This window comes from Nyctibius grandis, chromosome 4 (genome assembly GCF_013368605.1).
Source record: "Nyctibius grandis isolate bNycGra1 chromosome 4, bNycGra1.pri, whole genome shotgun sequence".
In the NCBI taxonomy this organism is placed as follows: domain Eukaryota; kingdom Metazoa; phylum Chordata; class Aves; order Nyctibiiformes; family Nyctibiidae; genus Nyctibius; species Nyctibius grandis.
Genome location: NC_090661.1, coordinates 46,307,727 through 46,327,862, shown reverse-complemented (window position 1 = coordinate 46,327,862; position 20,136 = coordinate 46,307,727). Strand labels below are relative to the sequence as shown.

The following is a 20,136-nucleotide window of genomic DNA, read 5'->3' as shown; positions in this document are numbered from 1 at the left end:
GGGAAGAGTTATCCTAGCTTTGAAATTATCCATGTCAAGAGTAGCCTGCAATGATCACGGGCAGAACTAAGTATATACGTTTCAAAATACACGACAGTTAAATCCTGCTGAAGGAAAAAGACGGAACTGTTCTATCCCTCCAAACCCACAAAAAAGCTGAACTTGCAGGCAAGAGATCATGATAGACAGCATTTATCTGAGAGAAATGAAAAAACGAAGACCACCAATCTGAGAGAGTGGCAGTCTGTAAATAGCCTGGAGTTCAGAAGGACTCCTTCATGATTTTCCAGAAATTTCAGAGGCTGCTGAGGCTGCAGAGGACTACAATTCACAACCAAGGACAGCTTAACTTGGGAGCAAGGTAGCTGTTCTTCATTCATGCACCCATCCGTCTCTTGCTGTCTCTGGAAGGGTCTCTCCATTATGGGGACGCTTCAGTGATTTCTGGTAGTAGTTGCTTAACTACGATGCAGTCTAGCCTATTACTAAAACAAATAAATAAACAAATAAAACCCACTGTCAAACAAAAGGTACTTCCAACCCACCACCCTGACTCTGACGTGCTGATAGCAAATGCCTATAGAAGAGTGTAAGAGCAGGGAAGCACATAGCTGTACCTTCTCAGTAATCTCTCCCAGCTTTGTGCATCTCCCAAGATTTCCAAGCCACTGGTGACTCCTCTGTGGTCAAACTCCCTTGATGGATTTATCTTCCAGTAATTTGTCTCATTTATTGAGCAAGATAAACTCCATGCCCACAACCTCCCAGCAGCAATGAGTTCTGACTTTAATGCGCAAGTATCTCCTCGTGTCTGTCCCAACACACTATTTTATTCTCTCTGGCTCCCGTACTACGAGAAACAGTGAAGAGCCATTCCCTATTCACACTTTCTCTGCAATAATCAGTTTTACAGACCTTTTTCACACACTGCACCAATTGTCTCTCTCCAAGTTAAAAACTCCTAGTAATTTACTCATTCTTCATATTAAGGAAAACTATCACTGACTGACTAAACTTTGGCTGACTTTTTCTTTATCAGTCTGTGATGCTACAAGATTGAAAACTTTTTGCTGTTCACCTGACATCTCCCAGGTCATCCAGGTCTAATTCTCGGGCCCTTGATAGCTAGCATCAAATAGCTCCTCCATTGTACCCCGGGTATTTAATTTGCTTGAATATATATGCAAAATAAATCAGCGTTACAAAGAAAATAGGAGCAAAGTAGCTAGAATCCAGTGAAAGCCGGGGCACACAAAACCACAGGGGACTATAAATAGGGGGACTTGGCTGAGCATGTTCAGTAACTGTCTCATTGCTCTTGAAAGAGTGTCAGGATTGGACACTGGGTAATACAGCCATTCTTACATTCCTGATTTTACAGGAGGAATATAATCTCTCTGGTATCAGTGAGATTTTATAAACATGGCTGTGATACCAAGTGTATATATAAATATACACATTTTAGGACTTCTGAACCATTATAGCAGGTGTTATCTGAAAAATATCAGAGATTCACAGGAAGCAATAGCAGGGCCTTCAGAAAGTCCCTGGACAACTACATTCCTTCAGTGACATGGTGCTTTTCCTGCTTCCCCATCCTACCTGTTACTTTTACACATCGGTTTGTTCCAAAGTTTTTTTCCAAACTTTTAATTTTACTTTTTAAATATCTTTTTTAAGAAAAACATATTCTTCTCTGTGTATGTAGTTCTCAGACACATCTCTCTGTATATGTATATTCAAAAGGATGACAGGGCAGACATTTAAAAATAACTGCAATCAAGGATAATAAAAATCTCTTACCACCAAGCTAAGTTTGCTCACTAGAAATGTATGCACTTCCCAGAGCTGCTAGCTCATGAAACCAAGACTTTAAAGATCTTATAAAGTCAACTTTGACTCAGTTGCTCTGAAAGCTGTAATGGCTCATATGGTGGAAACACAGAGGTAGGTATCTAAATTTGCAGTTACTTACACAAACTGTTCTGAAACTTGCTGCTTTGTGTGCCACAAACCTTGAGTCAGTATCTGTGACTGGGTTCCCATATAAGAATCACCTCCCTCTTGCTTGCCACATCAGCTGGGGTCTCCTCATTCTGCGGTGCTCACTACCCTGCTCCAAGCAAAGCGGGAGGGACACAGGGGGTAAAAAAAGCCCATAACAGGCAATATGCCTATCGATTTTTTTTTTCCCCAGACTTCACCAACAGCAGAGATGAGACTCACTGACCGGCTGCACGTCACATCCAGCAACCCAAAGTCACCCTAACTGCATGAACAATTAAAAGCAGGTGTGCTCATTGAGCCCTGTTCCTCCTTCCACCCTTATGATACCCACATTAACAAGGACAGCAAAATCCACACAAAGCAGGGTTTTTAATATTAAAAATGGTTTCAATGTGTTCTAACCAATAAAATAACTCTTTAACAGAAGGAAAATAGAAAGACTAATGAGAGAACTGAAGCAAAACGAGAAAAGCAGTAACAAGCAAGACGACAAGGTAAAACTGTACATAGCTTTAAAAGGAGGCAAGGAAGCACAAGCTGATACCTCTGCAGAGGTGTTGAAAAATAATTTATTTATACAAGATTTTATTATTATTGATACCAGGTCCTGAGCCTGGAAGCTGCTGGAGAACTCCACAACCACCTTGTAGCAAAGAATAAATACACCAACCAGAGACCTAAGGATACCCATCCTTTAAGAGGAGAGTGAAAACAAAAAATAACTCATTCATTCATGCTACAAGAATCCTGCTTCACTCAAGAAAGGTTATCCTTCATGTGAGTTCTGTGCTAGGGAAGGGGAGAATATTCTGCAAGGAACAGGTATGAGAGTGAGCAAGAATCCACCTCCTAGCATGCTAGGAGAGCTGAAGAACAGATTCCCCATGATCTCCTTGAAGATCCTTTCTGATCCACAAGAAAGATCTTCAATGTAAGTCGTCAGCAAATTAAATGGCGCAAATAGGAAATTATGATTTATGGAAGATAGCCCATCTTTTATTGGCAGTTTAATGGCCTACATCTTAGTAAAAGGGAAATGAAAGTACAGATCACTCAGCCAGCAGTGAGAAATATATTTTTTAAAAAGCAAGACACTCACCTATACATTTGGTTAAGAAAAAAAAAAGATGACAACATTGCAAAATATCTGCCAAACAGAAGCTTTTTTAAACTACAAAGGTAAAAAAAACACCAAAAATAAACAACTTCTCTTGTCTGAGTAGGAACTAAATGTATTAGGTACTACTGAAGCTAGAAGAATCAGATACATGGCTGGACAGATCAACAGTTACCTTATTCAGAAAGAAGTAACTGAACCCTCAGACAAGGAGGAGGGAAGCAGCATTACCAAAAATATAATTAACCATTTCAGTTGTCAAAGGTCTCCTTTGACACTATCATAACACATGCTGAGAGACTGATGTGTTATCAGATAAAGCTACTGCAGTCTAAACAGGTACTTGCTATACCGCACAGAAATCCTAACACAGAGGGTAAGAAGCCTGACTCCTCAGATGCCCATATAAAATACCAGAGGAAGCTCTGTTAGCATTATTCCAGCCTGAGTGACATTCACTGTATCTCAAACCTCTAACAGTAAAAGTCACCTCTGAAGTTTCTACTTGACTGTTTCCTGAACTTACTGTTACAATCCAAGCAGGGCAAGTCCATTCAGTTTCATCTGATAAAGAAAAACTTTCACAGAACTCTGCACTAACTGAAATTATTTAAATCACATAAGAATATACAACTTAAAAAAAGTGTAAAACTGGCTACTTTTAAAAGTGAAGGACAACTGTGAATCAAACCAGATGTCAAACAAGCTGGAAAGAAAACATAAGTTGTATGTTAACAATTTAATTCAATTCACAGAAGCCATGGGGCGTTCAACAAAATAGCCAGGGTTAAAGAAAGTAAAGGTAGCCCTATGGGAAAAAGAGGGGGGAAAGTTAGTTGTAAAGAACAGAATTCTGTGAGAAGCAAGCAAACAAAAGAAGAAACGAGAAATTCATGGCCAAAAAGTTAGGGACAGCAGGAATTATATATAAGAACAACACGGAATCCAGATAATAGTATTCAACAATTCCTAGAAGCAAGCAGTGAAGATGGACAAAGCATTCAATACATTTGTTCCGAATTCATCAAGAAAGTCCATTTATATAGACCAAATAGTAAGACAGTTCATATGAATTTAAGAAACAAGGTATGTCATTTAGTAATTATTAATTTATCAAACTACATCATGTCAAATCAATTGCTCAAATTTCAATGTTAGTGTTGAAATAGTACCTTGATGAATAAACTTTTCAAAAGGTCCCCAGCCCCACATGTCACTTTGCCTAATGAATTCTAATGCAAAATTAACATGCAGTGTGCTGTGAACTGGTTCAATAACAGACCTCACAATGTAACGACAAAGTCACTCAGTAGATACATTTGTCATGGAGTGCTGCAGGAATCGCTCTGGTCCTGCACAGCATTTTGTCAATAATTTGGATGAAAACAGAAGTCTTTGAAAATATAAAGGATTTGAGATGGGGTGTAGAAGAGGAGAGTTGGAAGGAAAATGAAGTTGCTAACACAGTGAAGCAGAATTGTTTCTCACACTCAATACAGATAAAGCATTTGAAAATACTGCGAAAAAGACAGTGCACATTCAGAACAGGACATATGTCACAAAAAACAATCTTGGGAAGAAGAAACTTCAAGTCATGACTGAAATAGTACAATTTTACAAAAAAGCAGCAAGACTTCTATGGGAAGCCTCATGCTGCCATCTTGAGGAGACTGGTCAGCAGCGGTTTTAATCCCGGTTTTGACAGCCGGTTTCAATTAACAGTCAGTCAAAAGGGGACCATTAAATTTCAATACACAAAGATATAATTAAATCCAATACCTCTGGACCAAAATTACAAGTCCCTTAGCTTTAATTAACTGATTTTTCTTCTTGTTCTCTCACTTACCTAAGTCTGTAAGAGAAAAGAACTTAAAGACAGTATTGGGAAAAACAGCCCTAAGAAGCCCTGTTCAAACTCTGCATCTAATTTTCCGTTAAAATTTTCCTAAGATAAATGTATATTATGACACACAAAGCATTCAATGTATTATAGCCTAAAGGAAAATAGACTTTAGTGACAAGAAATACTGCCACAAGCATTCTGAGAAATAACTTCAGTATCTGAGTGGGAAATTAAGCAAAGTGACCTGATTTATCTAAGTCAACATTAAGCCAGGAACAGAAGACTCTGTGCTGCTAGACAATGCCAGATTGACATATGACCCTCCTGTTATTTCTGCAAAGATGTCTCCCTCGTGCACGTAGGCTGTAAGTTGGAGATGTAAGCTTTCTCTCTCATCCTCTTCTGGAAGGTCGCCAACTGTGACTGTCAGACACTTGCCAAATCTGCCAATACACTTTTCCAGCTACAAATGTACCACGAGTGCATGATTTAGTGGGAAGATCTGCAATGCAGTCAGTCACATCTGCATACAGCACTTACATTCATCCAGTCCCAGCTGATATGCCAGGTTCTGCAGGCCACGAACTTTTTCCATCAGGTTAGCTGTAGTGAGGCTGCCCAGCTCTAAGAGAGAAAAGTGTAAATTTTAACACTGGCTACAGCCCTCTAGCGACAGTTTACCTGTTTACTACTTCACAGAGCACTTTCAAGTCATACTTCTGACAAGATCTATTTCCAGTGAACAGAGTATATTCGGAAGTCAAGCTGATGCCACCCCTGATTTTAACACGCTGAGAGAAGACCAGCTTTCTCTACTGAAAAAGACAGCCAAGGATCTGGTTCATACTGTAACCCGCCACCATTGCAATGAGCAACTTGCCCCATATTTTGGGAGTTCTTGTAAGTTCACATTGCTATGTGAACAAGCTACAAAAGAGTATGCAAGGGAATGGACTTACTATACATTAATAATGTGTGTTTAAACACATTTCTTGCAGCAACTCGAAGTTAATTTGTCCCACTTTGGAACAGTTTATCTGAAATTCACATAACAGGCAGAGCATGCTCAAGGATATTTACTGCAAACTAATAGCTGTAACATGCAGCAAATCTATATGCTAGCTAGACCTTCTCCACCAAAAAATTCATTCCACTTCTCAAACTACAGGAGACACCCACTATACTTATGCAGTGAGAGACTGGTAAGCGAGGTAACTGAAAGATATGTTAATGTTACACTGCTTCAACTAGTTCTTGCACGCTTGTTTTGCAAAATCTGCCACTGACATCTAGATATTCTCTTGGAGATAACTGGATTAATGAAAAATATCTATCATTAACAAGATAAAGAGACTTCTGAGCTGGAGATTCTGCAGTTGTGAGGGCTAGAGATCTGAGGCCACAGGGCTCACTGATGGAAGACTCCTGCCTTCAGAAATGAGACAAATCAACAGTATAATTTAAAAAAAAAAAAAAAAAAAAGGAAAGCACAAGCATTTGTGCATCCAGGACAAAAAAACTCTGAAATAAGTATTGAACAACATAAAAGGGGTACTCCCCATTCCTTCATCTCCAGAACATTTAAAGAACAAGTGGTTTAAATCTCTTAAGTAAGTACCAAGTACTGAATTCCCATCTGCTTTGGCAACCTTACTTCCTACCCACAATGTCCATACTCACCCTTTAACATATCGATATCATCATTTTCTAATTCAGCCATCCACTTGGGAGGAGAACTTGTAATAGGCTGTTTCAAAAAAAAATAAAAGCTCATACTCAGACAAGTGTATTTTTAGAATTATACAAAGAAATCTGATCTTGTGTTGGAAACTAGTTACACTGACAGCAAAAATATAAGAGTTCCGGGTGCTCTGTAGAGATATTTTTATGTTTAATCTTATTTTCTAGCTTTCCCTGGACTTTTTTAGAGTTAAAAATGGCACATTACCACCCATAAGCCAAAATCAGTATGAAAAGAAGGATTTCCTAAAGTTTAAAACCTTTTATTTCTTCCAAGGTGTAATTCTCGTTCACAGTAAGTTGCATGAAGTATAAAAAAAAACATATAAAAGAGATATTTAAAACAAAAGATTATGCTAGCATATACTGAAGCTATCATTTTACAGCAGACAGATGCAAAGCCCGCCAGAGGAAGCGGCAGAACTGCCACCGCACGAGAAGGGGGGAACGCGAACGGCCCCGCGGCCATCACTCACGCTCTTGAAGGAGGCGGCGAACTCGGCAACGCCGGGCACTGGGAAGAGAAAACGGAGGGGAGCGGCGGGTGAGCGCCTCAGGCGGCGGCAGCACCCCATCCCCCCCGCCCCTGCCCTCAGCGGACTGGCGGCCGCGGGCCCGTCGGACTTACGCTGCTCGGGCCACAGGTCCGGGGAGGCGCGGTCCAGCTTCTCGAAGCTCAGGAGCGAGGCCTCCAGATCGGTGCCTGCGAGAGAGGGAGGGAATGAGGCACCACCCAGGCCCCGCCACCCGGACGGGGAGCGGAGCGGCGCCCCCTGGCCCTCGCGCCTTACCGTCCGCTGGTGCTGCCATCTTGCCCGCCTCACGTGACGCGCCGCCGCTGCTCGCAGGACACCCCCCCCCCCCCCGGCATGTGACCCCACCCTCGCGGCCGAGCCCAGGCGGGAGCGGAAAAAACAAACGACCTCCGAATCCCACGTGTCGCTCTCTCCGCCACCGCCAGGAGGCGTCGCCGCGCGGCGGCGCTCGGCCAATCCGAGCTCTGACGGCTAGTGGGCGGCTTAGCTCTCGCGGCCAATCCACGGCCCGGCACGGGGGGCGGGGCGAGCCGGGGGCGGGGACGACGGCTTTGCCGACGGCGATTGGCTGCGGGCAGCGATGGCCCCGCCGGAGGGGGGCGAGGAGCGGGCGAGGCCGGTGGGCGGGAGGCCAATGAGCGCGTGGGGGCGGTGCCTCCGGCGGGCGGGGGCGGGGAGAGGGGCGCCGTCGGGGGCCGCGGCGCAGCGACTCTGGGCCGGGATGGCGGCGGCGGCGGTGGCGCGCGGTGCCTGGGGCGGGCGGCGGCGCGTGGCGCTGAGGGTGAGGCGGCGGCCCCCGGCCCCGCAGCAGCTCGGGGGGGGCCGCGGGGCGGGCGGCGGAGGGGGGTCGCGGCCTGCCTGGCCCCGGGGCCCCGTGGGTGGGGCGGTCCCGAGCGGGGCGCAGCCGATGGCGCCCCGGCGGGGGGTGGCTGGAGGGGTGAAAGCCAGCCGGAGCCTCGGGGAGGGGCCGGTCGGGAGCCCTGCGGAACCGGGCTGATCTGTGCTTCCCCTCCCGTCCAGCTGCCGCGGAGAGCCGATGCCCCCTGGATCGCCTCAGCCGCCGCCTCCTTCTCCTCTTCCTCGGTGGTAGGTGCCCGTCCCGCGGAGTGGGGGAGGCTGCGGGGCCCGGGGGCGGCCCCGCCCGGGCTGAGGAGAGGCCGCGGGCGGGGGGAGGGAGCGGGAAAGCCCCGGGCGCCGCCGCTGCCCTCCGCAGCCGGCTAAAGGCAGCCCTCGGGTCTCCTCTTGTAAGGTCGTTTCTGCCAGCCTAGTTCAGCTCAGCACAGCACAGCACAACTCAGCACAGCGCAGCTCAGCTCAGCTCGGCATAGCTCAATTCGGCTCAGCTCGGCACTCCCCGTGGCTCCGGGTTGGTATTTCTGGAACAAACATTTGGGATTGCCCGTGCACGGGGCGCGGAGGGCCCCGATGCTCAAAGGGAGGGAAGGAAAAAAAGTTCAACGCCAGGTTGGTTTGACTCCGGAGCTAAGTGCCCGCTCGGGCAGCTCCCTGCGTGGGTCGCGATGTAGCCGCTCAGGGAAGCACCTCGCATTACTTTATTTCTTGTGGCGAGGCCTGCCTGGCTCAGCAGGTACACCTCAGGGCGGCACCTGAGTTCAGTTAATCGCATCCTGATTTGATTTCTCTGTGTTCCTTAAGTAGCACGCGTTGTGCTACGTATGCATCAGCCATTTTTCCCCCCGATTTTTAGATGTCTTTTACTATGTGTAATATCACTTCAATAAGATCAGCAAAAATGAGTATAGAATATATATATATAAAATATATATATCACATTAACGATAATGTGTGAAAAAAGATTGTTTCAAGCTGTATGGACTGGCCTTGTATCATCTATTTATGGCAGAGAGAGGATCTGATTTCCTTTGGGCAGTATCGAACAACTTCAACTGTTACGGTGCCTTTTTTCTTCTGGTATCCATGGCTGTACACTCTGCAAGTTCTGAACAGCTAAATCATGAGTCTCCAAATACTCTGCCTTACTACAGTCCTTGTTCCCACAGCGGGCTCATTCTCCACAGAAAAAAAGGTGGTGATTGTATGGAAAAAGGACAGTCAATCTTAATTCAGCCTTTCCTGGCTTGCTTAAAATATTTTTTCTTTGTATGTGTGATTTTCTAGAGATCCCTTTTAAGCAATTTGAAAAAAAAAACGTAAATTCCGTTGCACTGAAGTCTACATGGGTCATAAAGCTCTGGAGCTTGTAGGTCCACAGCAGATATGTGGCACTTGGGCTAACGAAGTGACTGACAGCAGTAGGAGTTTGTCATTCTTTGGACCAGTACGAGAAGACCTTTTCTGACAGTCAAGAAACCAGGGACTCAGATTTCCTGTGCTTCCTTCCAGGTTCTAGAGGGGATTATGTTTTCATAGGCACAAACTTCTGCCTGTCTTTCCCAAGTGTAATTTCAGCTACATAATCATCTGCAACTTTTTTTTTGACCCACTCTGGTGTTACCTCCCAAATCAGTAGGTCTTGCTTATCCATTAACAGTCTTATTTCACACTTCTCATCCTAGTCCTGCTTTCTCAGTTTGTCCCAGCTCTCATTGCTGTTCACTTTTTCGCTGTCATCACTTGTCCAGCCATCCCCATTTGTTTTCCTTATTCTTCCTCTGGTCTCTCTCCCTTCATTACACCTTGGATAGCATCTCAATCCTCATCTCCTGCTCATAATTCCATATCCTAATTTCTTCACACTGCTCCCCGATACATTCATTTTTATGGCCCAGTTCTTTTGATCTGTTGTGTCCCTTTTCTGTTCTTCACACAGCAGATCCGTTTCCCCTTCCTCTTATCCATTCTCCCGAAATCACTGTTTTGCGGCATGATTAACTAGTTCTTGCTTTCTCCTAGTTCTCTCCTTACCTTCCAATATCAACTCCTAGTTTCCAGTCTCTTTATTTATAGTCCCAATCTGTTTTCCTGAATGCTACAGTTTTGTTGCTTATCCAGTGCTAGTTACAGCTTCTACCCCTGCTTTTCCTTCTACCCTATGTTTACCTCCTTATTCCAAACTTCCCTTTTCTCTGCTCTGCATCCGAGTTGGAAGGTTCTGTTTTCCATGCTGCCTGCTAGGACAATCACTGTGAACTCAGCAGGTGCAGGTTCCTTGCTCTTAGTTGCAGGGAATGGGGAAGGTCCGGTTTTATGTCTGTAGCTATAAGCTGGAGAGGTGAACCTGCTTAGTGGCTGATGGGAAGGAAACACATAGTACAGTGTGCATTGGGTACATGGAATTCTCACAAGGTCAATTATTAACTGTTTCTTTTGAACATTTATGAATTGGAGTTTTTCAGTTTTCTAACTTAGCAAACATTGGGTGATTAAGTAGATTGAAATAGTTCTGAACATAAGCATAGCAATGTATTTTTTTCTATAACTGCTCTTAGAAAGGATTTTGGCCATTTTGGTGTAAAATGAGAGAAAAATGGGGCAGAGAGCATGAAGAATTTCAGCCTAAGCAGTTAACTGGGTCTTGCTGTAAATACTGGATCTAGACTCTCTAATGGGCAGCATAGCAGTAAATGATGAAGGCTTGCCTGTAATAAAGCACACTGTTATTTGGGCATTTTGAGACAAAGATCACTCACTGGCCAGTGTTTTGTCCTCCACAGCCAACAACCAAACTCTTCATTGATGGGAAGTTTGTTGAGTCCAAAACTACGGAATGGATTGACATCCACAACCCGGTAAGTAAAATGGCCTCAGCTTATATATTAGCGATTACTCTGCAACAAGAGTCTATGCCTCTGTTGAAGCATTTGGCAAAAGGGGAGAGTACATACATTTCTTGAGAAAGGCTTAGACTTGGAGCTTAAGATGGATTTAGCACTGTGTAATTGCTTCTCAATTCCCTTTTCACATGAAATGTCAGTCTTAGGAAAGTGATGACCTCCTATATCTCCCCTGTAGTAAAACCCTGATGTCCAGAAAGGAAGCTTAAACCCTGTTTACATTTTTTTTTCTCATAGAAAGGCTCTGTGATCAGTATGCCAGATTTCTGAATGGTTTCTTTCACTCTGTATGTGAAATCAGCTGGGTGTGATTTGATGCCAGCTGAGTGTGAAGTCCTGATAGAGACTGATTTCACTCTCAGACCAAGGTAAAAAGTCCTGACAGCTGAAGCTTCTCTCCTTTCAGAGAGCTTCTATCTGTGAGCCACGATATTCACAGTGAATTTAGAAGTTGGATGCTATGCAGTGCAAAATAATCTTAGATTAGTAGCACTTGTACTTGTCTGACTCCTCCACCCAAGACCAATGGAAATGAGGTTGCACTCAGAATTCTGACCCTTCTGACCCCCCTAGTAAGCATTTGGACAGCAGTTTCTAAAACCTTTCTCTGTAAAGCCCTGTTCTGATTTGCTTTGTGGAAGTGATCAGAGCAGCAAGCCGTGTTCATGAAGCTCATTTGGTCTCTATGTGGCGACCAATGTTCTTGTTTAATTTTCTTTCTCTTGAGTAGTTTCTCTCTTAGTGATGTACCTGATGTTTTTGTCATGTTAAAACAGACTTAATTTTTAAGACTGCATTAGAAGGAGGTTAGACTGGCAAAGACAAGCTTTTAAAGTTAAAATACTGTACAACTAAGGTTGCTTGTAAAAATCTTACTTTGGCCTAGTAGTCTAGGTAAACTAACAGTGCCAATTGCACAGTCATGTACTGCTTTTTCCAAACGAACCTTGCCTCATTTAATGTGCAAGAGGGACAGCAGATGAGCCAAGATGATGCAGAGGGAAAAGACCACAATCCATAGAAACCTTTGCCTTATACTCTCTAGAAGCTGCAAGATAGACAAGTCACTTCAACCCCAACTTGGAAATCAGCGCTACTTTGCAGCTTTCTGGGTGCCGAATTTGAGATGCGTAGGGTGCAGGTTTTCAGAACTCTGCCAGTTGTAGCCCAGGCCTTTTGTGTGCACCAAGGAAGGAGTCTTTTTTGTGCTCTCCCCTCAGAAGTACAGCCCCTTGTAGAACAAGGATATTAGGTGTGTGGTGTGAAAGGACTGTTAAATGGTTGGCAGGGACAGCTAGAGAAAGCTGGGGTTTGATGCAGTTTGTTTTCTCCTTCAGGCCACAAATGAAGTCGTTGGCCGTGTACCAAAAGCCACAGCCAGTGAGATGGAGGCAGCTGTAGCTTCTTGCAAAAAGGCTTTTTGGAACTGGTCAGAAACATCTGTTTTGAGTCGCCAGCAAATCTTCCTGCGTTATCAACAACTCATCAAAGACAATCTGGTGAGACACCACGGCTGTGTGTGATGGCTGTTGCTGAATGCATTGCGGTTGACTTTAGGAATTAAATTGAGAGTCTCGGGGTTTACTGTGTTCTTGATGAGGCATTGTTGCTATGATTGAGGAGCCAAATGAGACGCTGTCATTGAGAGGTATAGCAAAGCACTCTCCAAGCAAATGGGGACAGAGAGGCAGTGCTTCTTAGGGAATATTATTCCACATTTGTTTCTTTACCAAAAGACCACGAGAGGAACTTGCAGCCTTGATGGAGAATGTGCCAGTTGACAAAGACAAGTGGGACAAGAATATTACTAGTGACTTTGGTTTCCCCAGCTTGCTTTTTCTGTGTGTCTGTGGTGTGACACATGAAAGCTGTAGAATATAAGCCAAACCATGGTTGATTTTTTGAAAATGTCACCCGTGTACCTTATTGGCTTCTTATCTACAAGGAGCAAATCAGTCCGTGTAGGCTTTCCCAGGTTTTACTCAGTCTTCATTGTGAGTTCAGCTCTCTGTTAAACTCTGTTATCTCTGCGCCCTGTTTCACAGGCAGGCACTTTTCTAACATTCATAAACTTCATCTTTTCTGTTTTCAGAAAGAAATTTCAAAACTCATCACCTTTGAGCAAGGGAAGACCCTGGCTGATGCTGAGGGAGATGTGTTCCGAGGCCTCCGTAAGCTGCTGGCTCCTCCTGTTAAAAATGGGTCTTTGAGAACTTATAGGAAGGGAGGAGGTCTCCTGAGCAACTGATTGTTCTGGGAGTCTGTAGCTCCCTTCACAGCCTCCTTCTGAAAAAAAAAAGGGGCAATTGTAACTCCAACCTGAACAGTTCCCTTAGACTGAGTTACCCTAAATCACTTCCAAGTTGTGGGATCCTTCCTTTTCTTAGGAGTGACTACAAATTGCTATACAGGGATAAGAACTTCTCGCTTGTGCTCAGGTGTCTAAGGTTGAGTCCCAGATAGTACACTAGTACTATACCTGTGCTTTTACTGGGGCTGTTGTGTCTGTGCTCCTATCACAATGACATAAAGTGCACTCAAGAGAGAATCCGTTCACAATGAGCTCACAGTGCTTGGCAGAGCAAACATTTTCTGGGGCACAATGAGTTTTAAGTTGTGGGAAAAGTAGCTGGAAGAAAGACTTAGGTCAAGGCAGTGGTGAGAAGGGAGTTTGGGGACTGATTATTAACAGATCATCCAGTGGCATATTGCCCTTTCTGCTGCAGAGGTGGTTGAACATGCTTGCAGTGTGACATCCCTCATACTGGGAGAGACCATGCCCTCCATCACTAAAGACATGGACACTTACACCTACCGTCTGCCTCTTGGTGTGTGTGCTGGAATTGCACCGTTCAATTTCCCAGCCATGATTCCTCTTTGGATGTTCCCCATGGCTATGGTTTGTGGAAACACCTTCTTGATGAAACCATCTGAGCGTGTACCGGGAGCACTCATGTTCCTTGCCAAGCTGTTTCAGGATGCTGGTGCCCCCGATGGGACCCTGAATATCATCCATGGACAGCACGAAGGTAATAATAGCCTTTGGGAGATGGCTAAAGTGTGCAAGTGTCGTGGTGTACGTTCAGTGGAGGTACTAAAGAAGTTGGAGAGTCTGATACTACTGCTGTTAGATAGGTTTGGACAGACGCTTCAGCCCTCTTGGTAAAGGGGAGGGAGGGTGACTGGGATATTCTCTGCCATCTTGCACCAAATCTTTCAGGACATATGGACAAAATTTTGGGGGCTGGGGTCAGAGTTCCCAAGGCATGTAAGTGCTCAAATTCTATTTAGCAACCTAAGCTCCAACTGAAATAAGTAGAAAAATCATCTTGATTTCACAAGGAAGCCTAGACAAGAATTAAATACCTCACTGAATATGGAGTGGATGCCAGTATTTTAGCTCCTAATGTGATGTTTTCCACACCATGCAAGTACCTTCCAAACACAAGGATACATACAGGCAACAGTAACTTCGCTTCAGTGTTGCTCAGGCACCTTGGGAGATGCCCAGAGTGTGACGAGATGGCAGAGAGCCAGGTGTATGAGCACAGGGGCAGGAGTACACATGCTGAGAAATCAGTGTGGGGAGATGCATGGACAGACAGTAGGGGAACTCAAATGTAGGAAACACAGAGGCAGGAAATTTGAAAAGAAGATATATACATAGATTTAGCACTATAGGGATGGGGACAGAGGGAAGCATTTGTGCACCACAGTATGTAATGTGTTATTTCCTATTTGAAGCTGTGAATTTCATTTGTGACCATCCGGATATCAGAGCAATCAGCTTTGTGGGATCTAATCAGGCTGGCGAGTACATCTATGAGAGAGGATCCCGGAATGGCAAGAGAGTCCAGGCCAACATGGTAATGCCTCTGAATAGAGCACACTTCAGCACACAGACTGCCTCTGTCTCCTGTGAATGTTAAGAGAGACCACACAGCAACAGAAGCTGACTTTGCTACTGATAGTTAAGTGATGAGGCTGCCCTTCTTGCCAGCCTGTTGGTAGCAGCGTCATAGCTACTATATGAAGATATTGCCAGAGAACTAGAGAAGAAGTGGGCTGGAGTGGTTAATAACGGGAGACTGTCTGTGTGTTATATTTCAGGGAGCCAAGAACCATGGTGTGGTGATGCCTGATGCCAATAAAGAGAACACCTTGAACCAGCTGGTTGGAGCTGCTTTTGGAGCAGCTGGCCAACGCTGCATGGCCCTGTCTACAGCAGTTCTAGTGGGAGAAGCTCAGAAATGGCTGCCAGAGCTTGTGGACAGAGCCAAAAATCTACGTGTAAATGCAGGTACAGACTGTGATAATTTCTTACGAGGTACTTCTGTACAACTGTAGCTTTTTACGTCGCTATATCTGCTGTATTACGGTGTGTCCCTTGGAGCTATTGGCACCATAGGTTTGATGTGTAGGGGTAGGAGCTAGCAGATTGTCTGGATTGGGCAACACAGCCCTAGACCTGGGAGTTAGGAATACGTAGGAAGGCTTGGCAGTGTGACTGTGATGCAAGGTTTACAGGATCGGTCTTGTTTTAACTGGAGCTTTGAGGTTATATCCTATGTTTAACTCAAACCTAACATTTATATAGCAACATCACTTAGAGATCTTTCCAATTTGTAGTAAGCATGCAATAAAGAGGAAAAATGGAAACAAGTACTTTAGAAAAACTGCACTGCTGTTAATTCTAGGAGAATTATCTGTTGTTTATGTTCAATAAAGTCCTGCAAAGGGGAAAAGTTTCCTTTCTGAGAAGAATCTGTTGTTGAATTTTGGCTTCCCAGTGATCTAAAGTTATGCTTATGCTTAATCTTATTTGTTGATTATGAGAGTTGCAGGCTATTGCTCCTGTTCATTAATGTCTCCAATCTTTGTTCTGTGTCTCAGAAATGTCAGGATTTTCAGATTTTTCCTGCCAGTATAGTTATCTCCATGGTGCCTATGAAGAGGAAGCTGTCAGGGTTAAAAACTTGGTGTCTCTGCTTCTTCACAGGAGACCAGCCTGGAGCAGATCTGGGGCCTCTAATCAGTCCCCAAGCTAAGGAACGGGTTTGCCATCTGATTGAGAAAGGAGTAAAAGAAGGTGCCAGCCTTCTTCTGGATGGACGTAATATCAAAGTGAAGGGCTATGAAAATGGCAATTTTGTTGGACCAACGATCCTTGCCAATGTCAAGGTGAGATGACCAAAACCAGTGCTTGGCACTCTATATGGCAGGGTCAGTTGAAAAATGGGTTACCAAGATCAGTCAGTAATCAGTCACCGGGTAGGAAGCCCATAAATGGCTCAGCTTTCCCTTGGACAATTCCAATGAAGTGCTTCATTGTAATGCTGTTGAGGAGATGATAAAAGAATTTGCAGTAGTGCAACATACTCTGAATGAGGTTCATGATCTTAACTTGAACAGAACGCAGCCAATTAAAAGCAGATATGGGCAGTTTGTACTGTGTTAAACTAATGTCCATAGAGCATAGTGCGCTGTCTGTAGCAATGGCCAGCAGCAGATGCCTAAGGAGGAGTATGATGAACCGCCAGACTTGCGATTTTCCTTTGTCCATTATACATTGCTGCAGTTTGCAACTTAAGGACTTGCACAAACAAAAGTTAAATATTTGTGGAAGTCTTCACAAGAATAATATAGGATAAGGTACAAAATCTCTTTGTTGTTGAATATATTCACAACTTTCTTGGGTCAGCCTCTCAGTGTAATGCATGGTGTGCAACAAATGGACACTGCTATGCAGGAATATTCTTTACACATCCATGGGAGTTTTCATACCTAAATTCATTCTTTTATGTTTATGCAATTAGCTGGTATTATTTCCTTAATATTTAAGTATTCAGTTCTTCATGGGCCTTTTGGTGAGTGATCCATCATAGCAAACCAATCTTGATAATTCTGCTGTTGTACTTTGTATTCTTAGGATGGTATTGATTTTATGCTACTATGTAATTCAGGCTTTTAATCTATCTCAGAATTTTCTTGCCTTGTTTTCATTAAACATCTTAAAATACTTCACTTTCCTGTGATGTGTCATAAATATTGTTAGGTGTTCAAAAGTAAAAATTTCACTGAGACTTTGTGATTCTTAGTTTTTTTTATACAGTGGTTAATAACATGGTAAGCCACATAAAACTTACAACTTGTCCAGTGAATGTTTTGTGCTTTGCTGTATTAGCTATTAGTGATGAAAACACTCTCCAACTGGTGTTTTTGTATTTATCAGATGTTGCTAATTATCAGACATAAATCCTGGGCACTGAGTTGGAAAAGATAGCAGGTTCTAGTCACTTTGTCAACAAGAACTGAGGTAAACTATCCTGAATTAATCCCGGTCTTAATCAGCCTTGGTCAGAGTAGATCTGTAAGTGAGGTTAGGTAGGCAGTAGAAGCAGAAGGTGCTCTGGAGATGAAAAGTGATACTCTCTTTAGTGGACTAGATGGCAGGGCAAGGGAAATGGTGAAAGGGCAAGGAGGACTAAAGGATGACCTGCGGCAATGCAGTATGATGGGTGATCCTAGGAATATCCTGAGCATTAGCAGCGTGTGCGTTCATTATATCCTATTTCCTAGGATATTTTTATTGAGTCCTGCTTATTATATCCTATATACAAGCTGCTTTTTCTGCTGTTGTCTTGGCCAGCCAAACATGACTTGCTACAAGGAGGAAATCTTTGGGCCCGTCTTAGTGGTTCTGGAAGCAGACACTTTGGATGATGCCATTGCGTTGGTGAACAAAAACCCCTATGGAAATGGAACTGCAATCTTCACCACCAATGGAGCCACAGCTCGGAAATACTCTCACTTAGTAGATGTGGGTCAGGTATGTTCAAGCTAGGATTGTTGCTGTTAGTACTCGCCATTTACAGTGAGTAGCCTTCCAGCTGTAGTAACTAATCACTGACTACTCAACCAAGAGCACCCAGCCTCAGATTTAAGGAAACAGAATGTGGTAGCTTTTGGAGAGTGCTCTGCAATCCACTACTTCTTGTGATTAATATGGCAGCTTTCCTTTGGTTTAGGTGGGTGTCAACGTTCCAATCCCAGTACCTCTACCCATGTTCTCTTTCACCGGCTCTCGTGCTTCTTTCAGAGGAGACACCAATTTCTATGGCAAGCAGGTAACTTACTGATTCAGAGTGCTCTATTGGGTTGAATGGTGATAAATCACATTATAAATGGCAATGGGGAGATGGTCATCAGACCTCATTAGTATGGAGACTTTGGAGCTGTCTCAACCAGGGAACTGAAGACCAGCCAGTGACCACAGCCATTATAATGCATGTTACAATAGCCATTTCCTTTTTTTTTTTTTTAATATAAAAAAGCAAGTCTTTTTTTTAGGAGATTTGAGAAGGGAGGAAGAACTAAGTAGCAAACTTTCTCACAGAACCAGAATCTTTGGGGAACTGGTAAAAGGGACAGGCTCACAGAATTTGTTCCCACAGAGGAAAACTCAACCCTCTGTAGGTACAGCAAAAACTGCTTGATACACCAACTGGTGCAGACATAAAGAATTCATAAGGCCAAACATCTGATCCTTGTGTCTCTCCTTTCTTCCAGGGAGTGCAGTTCTACACACAGCTCAAAACTATCATTTCTCAATGGAAAGAGGAAGATGCCACTGTTACCAAGCCTGCTGTGGTTATGCCAACTATGGGAAACTAAATCAGCTGTTCCTGGTGCCCTTCTCCTCCTATGCTGCATTTTTCCAGCTTTGTCCTGACTATCGTTTCCTTGGGAATGAATAGAAAGCTCCGTTTTCTCAAGGACTTCTGTTTCTGGGCAGATCAGGCAGGCTAATGTAACGCACAGTCTGAGTTTTCTGTTGCTGTCAGTGTTTTTTGGCTAGCTGAACGCAAATTCATTCCTATAACCTGTCACAGAGGATACAACGTTATCTAATTGAAAGGGCAGACAGTGAGATTGGTCTTGTGTTTCTTTCCAGACCCTCTGAACTTGAACATTACTCTGGTTTCCACTTCAATATCTGTAGCCTGACTCACTCCTAGCTACATCTTGTAGCAGTTTTCTTTACCTCTTTATCTTACATGTTAACTTTTGAGTTCACCTGACTCAAAGATGAGTACTCGTTTTGAGTGACGTAACTGGGACACCTTGGGTGTCTCATAGAAGTGGCTTTGCATACAATGAAGACAGCAAGTTGGGGAGTTGAAAATGTCAGTCTTTCATCTGTTGAGCAGTTTCCAAAACACTTGGGAAATAGCTTTCTAAGGATTTTTCAGGAAACCGTATTCAATTGCTTGTCTGAGGATGAAAGAAACTTCTGCATGGTACAGTGACCTCCACTGTGCCTCTGACAGCTTGAAAACTTCTGTTCCTGTGGCTTCTGTTGTCCAGCTCGCTGTCAGTTCCGTTATAATACCTGAAAGTTGTTTGGTGCCTTTTTACTGTGCTAACAGATGTGTGCCTACAGGTCCGGCACATAATGAAACTCTGGAAGCAGAAACATAAACATGTATATGTATCTTCATGTCACAGCATCATGTGGGTCTGGGTGGAAGGAAAAGTAAGTAGATGGGTCAGTAGGAGGGAAGAACACATCTTTTAATCACAAAGTAGCCAGGCCTGTTCCGTTGGTTTCTTTTCCTGATGATAGCTGTATTTCTCATGTTGATTGACTCCATCTCACTTTCGCTCAAACACAGTCATGTTCTCTAGGGACTGCAGGTGCCATTACTAGAGAAGGATAAGACTTGGTATACCCTGTTTTTAAGAATCTGTGCATTTGGAGCTGGAGAGCCTGTATTTTTATTCCTGGTTCCTGGAAGGTGATGCAGCCATGAGGGATCTGCAGGGAACTCATTAAGCACCCATGGAAAATAATATTATTCTAATGATTGTAACCATTATTGTTCTAATTAAACAACCTGAATGTGAACACTTTGTATCCTGCCTTCTGGTAAAGATGCCTTGTAACTGACAGTTACATATTAGTGCAATTGCTGTGCATTCACTAATGTTTGTATCTTGTTTTTTTCCTCTGCTCTACCCTAGAGGTAAATTCTCACCTTGCAATTTGATTACGAATTAAAAGATGCTAATACATTTCTGCAGAATATGACTGTTCCTTGGTAAGACAGTATATAGGTGTGATGTTGACTTTATTCC

At 43.7% G+C, this 20,136-nt stretch overlaps 2 protein-coding genes across 3 annotated transcripts in view; one reads left to right on the top strand and one right to left on the bottom strand.

The window, feature by feature from the left end:
• Nucleotides 1-7,561, bottom strand: part of LIN52 (lin-52 DREAM MuvB core complex component) — a 43,653-nt gene extending 36,092 nt beyond the window's left edge. Inside the window, exons 1-6 of one of the 2 annotated variants that reach the window (XM_068398741.1) lie at nucleotides 7,499-7,561; nucleotides 7,336-7,410; nucleotides 7,184-7,221; nucleotides 6,648-6,714; nucleotides 5,508-5,591; nucleotides 2,976-5,430 (exon numbers count right to left, since the gene is read on the bottom strand). In XM_068398741.1, the coding sequence (XP_068254842.1) occupies nucleotides 5,360-5,430; nucleotides 5,508-5,591; nucleotides 6,648-6,714; nucleotides 7,184-7,221; nucleotides 7,336-7,410; nucleotides 7,499-7,517 (354 nt within the window). In that variant the 5' untranslated portion in view covers nucleotides 7,518-7,561 and the 3' untranslated portion in view covers nucleotides 2,976-5,359. Of the gene's footprint in view, nucleotides 1-2,975; nucleotides 5,431-5,507; nucleotides 5,592-6,647; nucleotides 6,715-7,183; nucleotides 7,222-7,335; nucleotides 7,411-7,498 lie in introns of those variants that run through there. The other variant, XM_068398742.1, reaches the window with a different exon arrangement.
• A 381-nt stretch (nucleotides 7,562-7,942) lies between these two features.
• Nucleotides 7,943-20,073, top strand: ALDH6A1 (aldehyde dehydrogenase 6 family member A1). Its single transcript, XM_068397962.1, has 12 exons — nucleotides 7,943-8,024; nucleotides 8,264-8,329; nucleotides 10,879-10,953; nucleotides 12,336-12,497; nucleotides 13,091-13,169; nucleotides 13,725-14,027; nucleotides 14,743-14,864; nucleotides 15,109-15,298; nucleotides 15,998-16,179; nucleotides 17,648-17,827; nucleotides 18,027-18,125; nucleotides 18,568-20,073. Exons 1-12 carry the CDS (start codon nucleotides 7,965-7,967, stop codon nucleotides 18,670-18,672), a joined length of 1,623 nt encoding a protein of 540 aa, XP_068254063.1. The 5' UTR covers nucleotides 7,943-7,964; the 3' UTR covers nucleotides 18,673-20,073.
• Nucleotides 20,074-20,136: the final 63 nt, after the last annotated feature.

What these genes read in the sequence shown, in the direction of transcription:
- ALDH6A1 (XM_068397962.1), top strand. Translation starts at nt 7,965, where the DNA reads ATGGCGGCGGCGGCGGTGGCGCGCGGTGCCTGGGGCGGGCGGCGGCGC. An exon ending in CGATCCTTGCCAATGTCAAG is followed by an intron (nt 16,180 to 17,647) that starts GTGAGATGACCA and finishes TGTCTTGGCCAG; the next exon opens with CCAAACATGACTTGCTACAA. An exon ending in ACTTAGTAGATGTGGGTCAG is followed by an intron (nt 17,828 to 18,026) that starts GTATGTTCAAGC and finishes CCTTTGGTTTAG; the next exon opens with GTGGGTGTCAACGTTCCAAT.